The sequence below is a fragment of the Python bivittatus genome, unplaced genomic scaffold, assembly GCF_059951505.1.
Source record: "Python bivittatus isolate LINGU-HERP-01145 unplaced genomic scaffold, Pbiv_v1 ctg000070_np1212, whole genome shotgun sequence".
Classification (NCBI taxonomy): Eukaryota; Metazoa; Chordata; class Lepidosauria; order Squamata; family Pythonidae; genus Python; species Python bivittatus.
Window position 1 is genome coordinate 40453767 of NW_028277034.1, and position 12958 is coordinate 40466724.

Below are 12958 nucleotides of genomic sequence, written 5' to 3' on the forward strand. Positions count from 1 at the left end.
TGGTGGAGAGAAAACTGAGAATAATTTGTGGGGCTATCCCATTCAACAAGGGATGTCCTTTTTATATAAAAGATTTCTTCATTATGTTGTTTGAGACAAGCAGATCTGATTTTATTTATAGCAAGTCATCAGTGTTTAAATGCTGTTCTGGTTTAAACAGAATTAAATAGCTTTATTATTAATATGTACCTGGAGAGTTATTCACTTGATGGAACTGATTTTCCTTTATACTTCCCCCCTGATCAATGAGAGAATAGAAAGCATATGTTGAGTTACATTATGAGGTAGAAGTGCCACATTCCCAAAGATGAATTTGGAATGCAGTGTCCAGCTTTCTCAGTCAATATGGCTGATAATGAAAAGCCTGATTACTGTTGATTTTTCAGCATTCTACGTTGTCATTCCTGTACAACTTTTCACTCTGACTTTTTTCTTGAAACAGTTCACAGTTTCACTAAATGCTCTAGATGGGAATTCCTTCAGAATGATTGAGAAGTATCCTTTTATGCAATTATGTCTTGACTGGCCTTAAAAATCACTTAAGTTGATAATAAGCAACACTTAACTTTTGTTTTTGTAATATTGTTATTCCCATTGTTTAACTCACACAAAACTTAAATGGTTTAAGGGCCTCTTTTTATTTTTTTTATTTTTTTAGTAATAAATGCTTGTTTTTCAGTCTGAATAAAACAATTCCTTGTTTAGGAATATATATATTAATGTAAGTTGCTTATAAAAATTGATTGTTTCACTTTATGTGAAAGTGATTTAAGTATCAGTCAGAATTCAGGCCTAAATATGGGATGAAAAGTGCATTGGTCACTCTTGTACATGACCTTTAATGGGAGCAGGACAGGGGGAATGCAGTCCTCCTGGTCTTGCTGGATGTTTCGGCAGGCATCAGTCCCATTAGCCATGTAACTGCAAGAACTGGGAGTGGCATTCCTGTCTGAATGGCCAGTGGCAGTCATGGGGGGAGAAGTTGTATCCTCAGACACAATGTCAGTCTTTTTTGCCCTACTGTTACATAGTGACATGTAGCTGCTGGGAGAGATAATCCAGGTGAAAGCCTTATATGGCACAGTCCTATACCCTCAAACCACTTTCTCTGGATTGCAACTGTCTTGTCCAGTGAGATCTGGAACGAAAGGCTTAATGAAGGTCCTACCATCAAGGGAATGCCTTCTGCAGAGATTCTCTTGTCAAGCCTTCTCATTGATGGTCCCTTTCCTGTGGAACAGCTTGCTCCATATATTCACCCTATTGGTATTTGAAAGAGCTGTAAAGACATGGTTCTTTAGGAGAGCATTTGGGGATAGATGAGGAGTCATCTACCCCAAATGATAGTGAATTAGGTTGCTGGTGTGTTATAATAATTACTATTTTATGGCTTACTGGTTTTAATTCTGTTGGTTGCTATAAGCTGTTCAGAGCCTTAATTGAGTAGCTTAAAAACTGAAGTAAAAAAATAAATAGTAGTTAAAATGCATGAATCCATCTGAGTTTTAGAAAATTCTGGTTATGTCCAACATTCCATAGTGTCCTGGGAATAGAAATTCAAAGGATTTTAATCCATAGAGCAGTCTACATTGTATGTGACATCTTGTTCCCAAAGGCTTTTTCCAAATACTTTATTTGTAATGCAATAAAGCAGTGTATAGCCTGGTGACTATGGTGTTATGTGCAGGTGCTGCTATCTCCTTGCTGACAGGCTGATTTTTAATATGTTAGCAGTTGCAGGGTGTACATGATGGGTATGTTTTTTGAGATTGTAGTATAATTGTGACATTTTGTCAGTTCATGCTGTTCTTGTAGTAGGGCTGCGTATCCTTTTGTCAGGAACAGCATATTCCCAACATTTCTTTTGCAATTTGTTGCTTCCCTTCAAAATGTTGCATGTAGGGAATATTGTAATATTGTGAGGTCAATATCTTTGTCACTGTAGCATATAATCCCTTGGGAATTTGAGGCACCGTCATCAGGTACAAGAATTTAGCGAGGTACTGTACATATACAATGACATAACATTTACATAGTTTTATATCATCTTTACACCATCATGCAGCACTACAGCATTGTACAGCTATATTATTATAACCACTTTCTTGTGGCTTCAAGGCTCAATTGTAATTGACACAGAGGTGGATAAATTCAAGATGGCAGCTTAAACGCTAATATAGTTCTACTGTTTTGGTCAAAAGGTGCTCTGGTTCTTCTGTTCCAGACATGGCCTTTAGCCTTTCTCTTTATGTTCTCTTTCTCTCAGTTAGATCGATTCAAGGAACCACCTGCATATGGACCTATGTGTGACATCCTCTGGTCAGATCCACTAGAGGACTTTGGAAATGAGAAGACTCAGGAACATTTCACTCACAACACAGTCAGAGGGTGTTCATACTTCTACAGGTGAGAATTATTTCTTGTTTAACATGTCACTTGTTGCTTTATAAGCCATCATCATTATTCCTTGAGCATGTATAGATCTTGGTTTCTGCATAAAAAAATATAATCGCTGTCTAAAAATCAGTTTTGAGGGGGCTGTTAAGATGCATATCTAATAGGATTCTATTTCACCTTACATACTGATCACATATGAAAATTTCAACAAAAAGAATTATGGAACAACAAATTGTATTACAGAAGAATCCAATGTGAATCTTGCAAAATCCCTATAAATCAAAAAGGGGTAAAGGAAAGACATTTAAAATACAATAAAACGAAAGAAGAAAGGGACAGATTAACCTTTCCCCTCTGTCTACCTTTCATTCTGCTACTGCTCTTCATCAACTGAGAACCAGTATCGTATAGTGGTTAACATTTTGGAAAGGGGAGACATATTTTCCAGTCTTGCCTTCATCTATAAAAGCTTACTGGAAATTGCTCTCAGCTCAAAGTATTTTACAGGGTTGTTATTGTGGGATTAGAATGATTCAGACTGTATGGAAGTGTAAGCTGGTCTTGGAAGAAGCAGGATAGAAAAGGTATTGATGCATTTGAACCTTAGTGCTGGATAAGACTTTTAAGTTTATCATGGACAGCCATAAAGACAAATGACCAGGCCACAACTCTCATATTTTGGATGCATCATGTGGAGACCTAGGTTCCCCTGAGAAATCCATCATGCTTGGAAAAGATAAAGGAAAAAGATGAGGAAGGTCAGTGGCAAGGTGGGTGGATTAATATAGCAATGAATGTACTACTGGGAGATCTAAAAAGCTAAGCTGAAGACAGATAATTCGGGAATCTATCCATGTGGTCACTAAGACTTAATCCGTCAATCTTTTTACCACATTTTCTGTGTGTTTTTTCTCAGAACTGAGACTTTGCATGGATGCTTTACTCACCTTTCCTCTAACACTAGTGTAAACTAACAGAATTGTATTGGTAAAGGGGCTTGAAGATCTGAATGGTGGCAGAAGCTATTCCGTTGGAGTATACCCTCTCAAAAGAACATCCATGCTGGGCCAGTCATAGACCAGGGATTATACTAAATATGAACCCACTAGAGTGGGAAATAGAAAGAAAACCCTGTTGATGAGACAACCATAAACCAAGATATAATTATTATTGTCATTGAACATTGACATTCTGGTTTCTCAGCAAAGTCAAATGAAATCAAATTGGTCTATTCACATCAGAGGAGCATCAAATCTTATGCTAAGAGAAGAAAATCATAGAAGAAATGGGGTGGCCATCATTATTAACAAAAGCACTCAAAGTCATTGTTTAGATATGCATACACACACAATTCAATTTGAATCTAAGACAAACCACAGGGATCCAACTCTGTGCTGCAAAAATAGATGCAGAGGAAGAAGAATTTGAACATGTCTGAAAAGACTTGCAAACAGAACCCCCCAAAATATGACTCATTAATTATAAAATATAGGAATGCCAGAGTTAGTAGTAAAATAGCATCCTAAATAACAGGAAAATTTGACCTTGGTATATGAAAAGATGGGCAACCCCAAGACCAGAGCAAACACCTTCAACACCATGGTCCTTCCAGCAATACTCTATGGATATGAAGAGTAAAACCTACAGAAAACAGATGCAGAAAAGCTTCAAGTCACACAATGTGCAATGGAAAAACAAATGCTTAAATTGCATTCAAACACTGAATCAGAAATGAGGGAATTTGACAACAAATTAACTTCAAAGATGTCATAACAATAACATTAAAACGGAAATGTAAATGGCAATTTTTCAATTCACTTTTTAGTCATATACCAAAATAGAGAAAGAAAAACCAAAGGGGAAAAAAAGCCAACTAAAAGAAAAGTGAAAAACAGGAAGCAGTTAGAATTTTTTATCAGGATATTTCTCTTACTGGATCAGAATTTGCTTCTGATCTTAAAGGCAGAAAAGCAGAATGTAAGATTGTACTCATCAGCCAGCAGTAGTTGAGTACAAAAAAAGGTTCATACATCCTGGGAAGTCCCTAAAAGAGATGCAATGTACCTGTTCCTAATATCTATGGAGAAGAGGCAGTATAATAAAGCATGGCTTAGGGATTCCACTATGTGTGATCCACAAAGACATACTTGGTCATTGTAAGGGACTCTTCTGAATTTCCCTTCCAAGACAGCAGTAGGCAGAGTGTCATAGTGGGCCAGGCTGAAGAACCTTCTAAATTTAGATATTGTTATATAGTTGAGGTAGTTCACTGGTTTCCACATAGGAGAAGATGTTTAGGAAAGGAGGCGAAACTAGTTTGCCACTCTGTATCCAATAACCTTGAGTTTATCATTTTGGATGCCTGCTTGTGGTTAGCATATGAAGGGCTCTCTAAGATAATCCTAATGAGTGGAGTTCCTTTCCTATCATTACACTCCACGGCATGATGGAGTTATCACCTAGTGCATGTGGAATCAGGCCAACTGGATAAAACACATAAATGGACAGAACACATCGTACATTTACTTGACAAAAGGTGAAGACAAGTTACGTGGGGTGGCCCTACAGTTACACGTACCCTCTTGCATGATCTTCTATGGAGATGGAGAGATTACAGAAAGATCTTAGTGTCAGCTAGAACACCATAGCAAAAGACCAAATCAAATATAAATATCTGTTGAAGTTGTTGCTTTGGAAATCAACATATTCCAGATAAATACAATGATAGTGATAGAATGAAAGCAAATATGAAATAAGAGACAGATTGATAGAGTTCTATAAAGAGTACTATAAATTTAGTATTTATAGCAAATATATCTAAAAGACATCTCTACACATGGACATACCAAATTGATTTCACCAAATCATATTGACCATATACTCTGGAGACAAAGATGGAGTAGGTCTATTCAGTCAGAAGAAACAAAACCTGCTGCTGTCTGCATGATCTGCTTGAAAATGTACAGTTTAAAGCAAATGATCAGACCAACAAGATGTAACCTTACCAGTAATCTATATGATCTTATGCTGTGCAGATAAATAATTGTTTTAGGGGATTACATCTGTTATAAACAGACTTTCTGAAGAACTCTGTCCTGACATCATTAAAGATAAAGCAAACCAAAGAAGATAAAATATCAATCTGCTGACACACTGAAAATGGCTGCAGAAAGGCAGAAAGAAAAAAGAGAGGAAAGTTTGCCCAGAAAGTTCTGGAGAAGAGCTAGAAGAGACAAAGTGTTATTTCTAAATAGTTAAAACAACTGATGATGGCAATAAATGAGATTTAAAAGAAAATTACAGAAAACAAGGAAAACGTTTATGCAAAAACAGGCACAAGAAAACCCAAGGCAAAAGATCTACTGAAAAAGAAGATATGTGTGAGACATCGAGGGTCAATTTGGAATCAAGTAGTGCCTAATTTGAATAAATAACAACAACAACAATATGGAAAGTATTGTACAAAAATTATTCCAAAACTGATGATATATATAAAGTTTTGATCATTGAACTAGAGCCTTACATACTAAAGGGAAGCTAAATGAGCCTAAAAAATATTGCTAACAATAAAGCTATTAGGAGTTGTTGAAACGCTACAAGAAGATGTAGTTAAAATGCTACATGCAGTTTTCAAGCAGGGAAGGAAAAAAAAGCACTGCCAAGGGACTGGAAAAGATCCATTTATAGTCCAATATCAAAAAAGGGGTGCTGAGTAATGTTCAAAACGCTGAATAGTTGTACTTATCTTGCATGCTAGTAAGAGAATGCTTAAGAATTTCCAATCCATATCTCAACAATATATGGAATAAGAACTGCTGGATGTACAAGCTAGAATCAAAAGAAGCAGGGTGTCCAAGATCACATTGCTAGCATCTGAAAACTAATGGAAGAGGCAAGTTCCAGAATGATATCTGATTTTGCTTTATTGATTATACAAAAACTTTTAACTGTGTAGAACATAGCAAAAAACATGGGTAGCCCTTAAAAACTGTATACCAATCTACCTATAAAGAATTTGACTGATAATCAAAAAGTAGCAAAATGGCATTTTGAAGCAACTGCATGGTTCAAAATTGGGAATGGAGTGTGCCAAGGTTGCATTTTTTTTTTTTTTTGTCTGCGCTCAGTCATGGCTGACCCTGCAGTGACTGCTTTTGGACAAGTCCTTTGCAGTTTTCAAGGCAACTGTTTTTCGGAAGTGGTTTGCCAGAGCCTGTTCCCTCTATAAACACACACACAGAAGCAGACCATATTATAAAAAGAGCTGGCCTAGAAGAAATAGAAATTGGAATTAAAATTGCTGGAAAAAACTTTGGATATGCTGATGATACTGTTTTGGTATCAAAGAAGACTGAAGTCATTTACTGAAGATGAAAGAGAATGAGCAACAGCCAGTTCATTGCTGAATACTGAACAAACAAGCAAAGCCAACCTAGTGCAAATAGATAGGGAAAAAAATTGAAGTGGTAAGACTTTATTGGCATAAAATTCACAGGATCAGTGACTATATCTATAAAATCAAGAGACATTTGCTACTTGGGAGAAGAACTATGATAGATCTTGACAAAATAGTAAAGTGCAGGGTGGTAATACATGGCTTGGTAATAATATGTGTAAAATATTATTGTAATTGTAGTTCATTAGTATCAGAATATGAATTATGGAAAAGAAATGTTTTCTTTTTCCTGTTGGTCAGATGCAGCCTCAAATATTGATTCTGGCCTTTAAAGTTTCAGACAAATTTGAACAGGATCAGAAAAAGATTGTCAGATTGATCAATATTGATCAGGACTTAAACCCTCTGAGGAGAGAGAGAAAGAATTGGGAATGTTTAGCCTTGATAAGATATAGAGGGAATCTGATAGCATTCACCAAATACATACAAAGTATGTATGTGCAAAATTCATCAGTGGGATGATAGAACATTCCAGAGATCTGTTATCCAGCTGTTTCTAAAAGTAAATGCCTCAAATGCTAAGATCTGCTGAATCATAGATACCACACAAAAGAAGATCCTGTTCTCCATTTTTCCAGATTCAAGGATACAGAAGAATGGATTTAACAGGGAGGGAGGGAGGGAGGAAGGGTACAAATTACAATTTAATATGTATAATACAAAGGCCTACTTTGTACATAGCCTACTTTGCTGTTAACAGCATGTAAATTCTGTAGGCTACCAATGTAAACTTTACAACAGGAAGAGTTATCTTGGGATCTTTATCTGCCAAAAGAAGCTGCACGTAGAATCCTTCTGTCCAACCTGGAAATGGACTAAGAGGAGGTGTTAGTAAACTCATTGCATGAGTCTCGGTAAAAATTGCAGTAAAGCAGGATATCTTTGTGGGTACAAAGCTTTTTAGCATAGGGAATTTTGTCGCATGTACACCCCAACACTAAGATATTAAACCCCAATAGTGTAGAGGTCCTCTGAAGTTTGTTATTTGTAAGGTGGACCAGATATAATGGTGGTTTAAAATTAAATCTGCTGCACCCCAATTAAGTTTTAAGTGACATCTTTGTGTATTCTGTTTGTAATTCTATGTCAATAATTCTTCGTTTAAGGATTACCATTGCTTGATCTTGTCCCAGATGCATAAGCATCTCACCGGAGAACCCCAATTTATGTTATTTATCATTTATTTGGAGTTCCCAAGAAGAATAGGATTTATCTGACAGGATAAGATGTACAAGACTTTGGGGCTGAAAGTGAGCTTTCAGCCAGTATGTATGTGCATATAATCATTCCCTCATTTTAGTTGTTATGAAGCTTGCCTCCAAATGTGGAACAGCATTAGGCACACATTTTGCTACTTGAAATAACTTCCTTAGAAAGCCAGTTTGAACTCTCTCAAGTTTGTCATAGGTGACATCTGGTTTTAACTGAGCTCCATAGAGGAGCTGAGCCAAATTCTTGGCCTCAAAAAGCTTCAGAGCTGCTGGTACACACTGGGCTGCTCTAGAGAAAATGGAGAGGATTGCTTCTGAACTCCTCTAAGCATTCAAAGCACCCTGCCAGTAGAAGCAGTTTTTACAATAGAGCCAGTCACCAAGAGAAGTAGTGATCATCCTTTCACTGGATCTGTTCAAGCAGAAGGCAGATAGTCAGCTGTTGGGCATGTTTTAATTTGGATTCCTATACTGAACAGAGGTTGGATGCAATGGCCTAAGTGCCTCTTTCAGGCTCTGTGATTCCACAAGTTGGGCCAGTTGTGTGCTGCCTTGGAACTATATTTCTAAGTTTTTTGACCAGAGTCACTGCAGTTCAAGTCTGGCTCCTGTCAATCATCAGTGTGCTAATGGCAGACACAGTTCCAGTTCACTAAACTATCTTGCACTCCATTCATCCCCAACAATGCTTAAAACATTTTGTTTTCCTTAAAATAAATAAATAAAACCACACACATTCAAATAAATATTCATGCCCCTCTTTAACTATATAATTATATTAAACATTGGAAGATTGCTTCAGAACTAAAATAAGTTACTTAATCACATTAATGCTGCTGTTTCTATTTCTCCTGAGCTTGGTCTAGGAGAGAATTATTATAATAGAATATAAGCAAACGCAGCATGTGCACTTCCCCATACAGTATATGTATGATGGCTAACTCTGCCCCAAATATGAGAGGATTTGGTAGCATACGGGGGGGGGGGGGTGTTTGAGATTTCTGTGTTTTGTATTATTACAAGTGGTGGTACTATAACTTCTAGCTTAGCAGCAGTCAAGAAATACGTTGAGCAGTGGTCTGGAACCTTGGTTTGAACCTCTCTTGTTCTGCATAAAATCCACGTTGCTGGTAACAGTCCCAAAGAGCTTCTGTGTCTCTCAGGTTTCTACTTCAAGCATATATATATATAAATATATTAACTTTTTTATTACTTACCTTATTGCAATTATTTGTATTCTCAAGAATCCTCCCAAAGTATCTCCGGTAATATAAGCAATTGTAAATAAAACCACTTCTAACATTCTCTCCATAGTGCAGTGTGTGTGTGTGTGTATCATACAATTATTTTAAAGACCCAAACAAAACAAAAATCTCATGTGAACAGTGAACCACTTGAAGTGTCCTAAAGACCCAAAGCCTACTGAAACAGCACAGCTTAAGCTAGTTTACAAAACACCAATGGAGTGAGGGCATCTGTACCACCAGAGGAAGTATTTGGGGGCCACCACTGAAAACTTGTATCTTTTTAATAGTAATTTTATTAAAGATTATAATTACAATAGAAGAAGCTAATACAAACTAAAAGAAAGATAAAAGAATAGAAGGAAACAGTAGAACATGCAGGAAAAAAAGGAAAAAATAGAAAGATAAATTGAAAGAAAAGTAAGAATATAGTAAAGAAAAAGAAAATATATATATGAAGAAGTAACTTCTAACTTTCATCACAAGTATAAACAATTTTAGTAACTTATCACCTCCTCTTAAAATACAACAAATGATCTCTTCTTCCCACATCCCATCTCAGATCTATAAACAAATCCATAAAATATCATTATTCCAGTCCTGTTGTCAGCAAAAGTCCATTAATGGTTACCATAAATAACAACATATCCATGCTAATTTTGATTAAATAAACCAACTTTATATCCTTTCCTTTTTACTTCTAACAATTTTAATTCAAATCCACTCAAATAATGTCATAGAACCTGATTTCTTTTCATTTTTTCTTTGTCCCTTCTCACGAGATTCTTCAAAACGTTAACAAGACTTTTGTAAATCCATTATAGGAAAATTATTCAGGTCACTCTCTTGGTTTATTGTTTGTATATCCCTTTTAATTATTAAAACATCAGTCAGTTTCTTCTGTATGTCTTTTTCCATATCATTCTTGTAGCCTGTCATTTGTAAATCCACTTTCAACTCAGTCTGGATCTTGTCAGGTAAAACTTCTTCCTCTTCCATAACACGTTTTAGATACAATCTCTCCATAGAGGCAGATGTTTCTATTGACCTATTAATATTAACTTCTGAATCCATTTTTTCAAAAATGTACTTCAATATGTCTGATGTGTTATTATCCTTTAATTGTAATGTTTAGTTCCTTCTTGTGTCCAATTTTTAAAATTTTATCTTTTTTTAAATTCAAAACAAAAGAAATTTCCCACAGGAAGGATTCTGTATAAGTAATTCCAAAATCTTATTTCAAATTTATCTGATCCTTAGTCCATTTGTTACTTTCTGAAATCAAAGTTTTAATCACCCTTTTGGTGCTTATTCCTAAAAAAATGTTTTTAAATTCTTAAACTTGTAGTTAAAACTTTCACTAAGAATTGAAGGGAAACTCACCCAGTGCTTCAGATTTGTTGATACAAAGGTTTCTCATAGTAGAAAAGCCATTGACAAGCAATTCCCAAAAATGATTAGAAAAGGAAGTATGTGAACTTAATGTCCTTTCAAAGGCACCAGCCTGAGCAAGATGGCTATTCTCTCATTTCCCAGAGCTGTAAATCTTAAGACCATTATCTTGTGGTCTCATGATGAGGAGCAGCTGTCTGGAGCACTATCTCAACTTCTCTCGTTGTCTGGAAAGATTCAGAGAGCCGCTCTACTTGCCCGCTCTTCATTCTTGTTGCAGTTGTTAGCTCCGCTTTTCGCCGAGCATCTTCAGTCCCCCATTTCTTCCTCTGGAAGTCCTGAAAAGGTGTATCTTTTGTGAAAAGGAGATTCACGACAGGACAGGCCCTCCCTTGACCAGCCCAGACGAGCAGATTTGATTCTGGCAAAGTGTTGCCTGATACAGCCTAGTGGTTTAATTATATTACAGCCTTGTCTTAAAAATATATAGTAAGTAGGAAAAATATGCAAATTAAAAAAAATATGCAAGAAGGAACATTTCTCCTTGTATCACATGATTTATAATATTTAATATCTGAAGTTTATTTCAGAGGACAGTCTCTTTATAATGGAAGCATATTAATGAAGTCTCTTTCAGTTATCAGTAGAACCATATTGTATAGTCTGTCCTGCTCTCTCTGGTCTTTAACAAGACACCTTTTGCAGTCCCTTTGTGGATTTGTCTAACATCATGAGAAAATTCTGCTTTTTCTCTGATGGGGCCTTTATTGTGGAAGAAATTTCCAAGGTCATTTCTTGTTAAAATCAGGAATATCCCTAAGACACATTTTATTTCCCTAGCCTTTTCAGATTACTGTTTGTGTGTGTATGTGTTATTTAGTATTTAAAAACATTTAGTATTGTTTTGATTTTATCTTTGTAAGTAGCCAGAGCTATGAAAGTAAATGTCATGCATTTTCTGTAGAAATAAATAAATAAATTCGTCCTCTTTGTTTCACGCTACCTGTAGCTCTCTTGGTTATATAACTGTAGGCAGTTACCATAGTTACTTCAGTATAATGCCCGTGTTGAGGGGTAGATTCATAAAAAGCATTTATCCCACTGTAGTGAAATAGAGTAAGAGACTATTGTATGCTGTGGATAGATTGCAGATTTCTTCACTGGTAACATTCCATGCATCTTTTTGCACACTTAGGGGAAAAATAAAAAATGATCCTGTTGAGATTTCATCTTTTTCTTTTTCTTTGCAGTGGGATGCTGAAGAAAAACTGAAGTTCTAAAATTAACCTTGTAAAAGCCCTATTAAGGCATTGCCAAAATTGGGAGTAAACAGCATGTGAATGCCCCCAGTAAGCCCTCCCTCCCCACTAATATAACTTATATCACAACAAGGGGACAACTTCAGTTACTTCATACATTGTACACAGGATTTGAACTGGGTCTCATCATAGGAATCTAACTTTCTTGTGGTAAGCGTGATGTATTCAAGGCTCAGGGCAGACAATAGAACTTATTTTCTTCTGTTATTTGACTTTGCAACCTTAAATGTAAGTAAATGTTTATACAAACCCTGGGAGTTTGAGGGTTCTGCACAGTATCTTAGCTGTTCCTAGCACTGCACTCTTCTGGACAGAGAGCTCTGATCTTGTTCCTGAGATCTGTTGGAGCCATTCTCCCAGGTTAGGAGCCACAGCCCCAAGTGCTCCTACCACCACTGGGACCACTTTGGCCTTTACTTTCTACATCCTCTCTAGTTCTTCCTTCAGGCCCTAGTACTTTTCCAGCTTCTCATACTCCTTCTTCCTGATGTAGCTGTCACTTGGCACTGATGCATCTATCACCACTGCTGTCTTCTGGTCCTTGTCTACTACCACGATGTCTGGTTGATTGGCCAGGAGCTGCCTGTCCGTCTGGATCTGGAAATCCCACAGGATCTTAGCCCTGTTATTCTCTATGACCTTCTGTGGAATCTGTCATCTGGACTTGGGGAGAGTTTAACCCATACACTGTGCAGATGTTCCTGTACACAATGCCAGCTACTTGGTTGAGCTGTTCAGTATATGCTGTTCCTGCCTGCATCTTATGCCCTGCCACTATGTGTTGGACTGTCTCCGAGGCCTCTTTGTACAACCTACACCTTGGGTCCTGTCTAGGGACCCAACTGTCTAGTTAGACCCATCTAGTTAGATTCCCATGATGAGACCCAGTTCAAATCCTGTGTACAATGTATGAAGTAATTGAAATTGTCCAATTATCCA

The 12958-nt window shown here is 36.7% G+C and overlaps 1 protein-coding gene across 2 annotated transcripts in view; it reads left to right on the forward strand.

Annotated features, from left to right (window-relative positions):
* PPP3CA (protein phosphatase 3 catalytic subunit alpha) overlaps nucleotides 1-12958 on the forward strand; it is a 203473-nt gene that overhangs the window by 134248 nt on the left and 56267 nt on the right. For both annotated transcript variants that reach the window (XM_007421652.3, XM_007421653.3), the window contains exon 6: nucleotides 2267-2406. In XM_007421652.3, the coding sequence (XP_007421714.1) occupies nucleotides 2267-2406 (140 nt within the window). The remainder of the gene's footprint in view (nucleotides 1-2266; nucleotides 2407-12958) is intronic.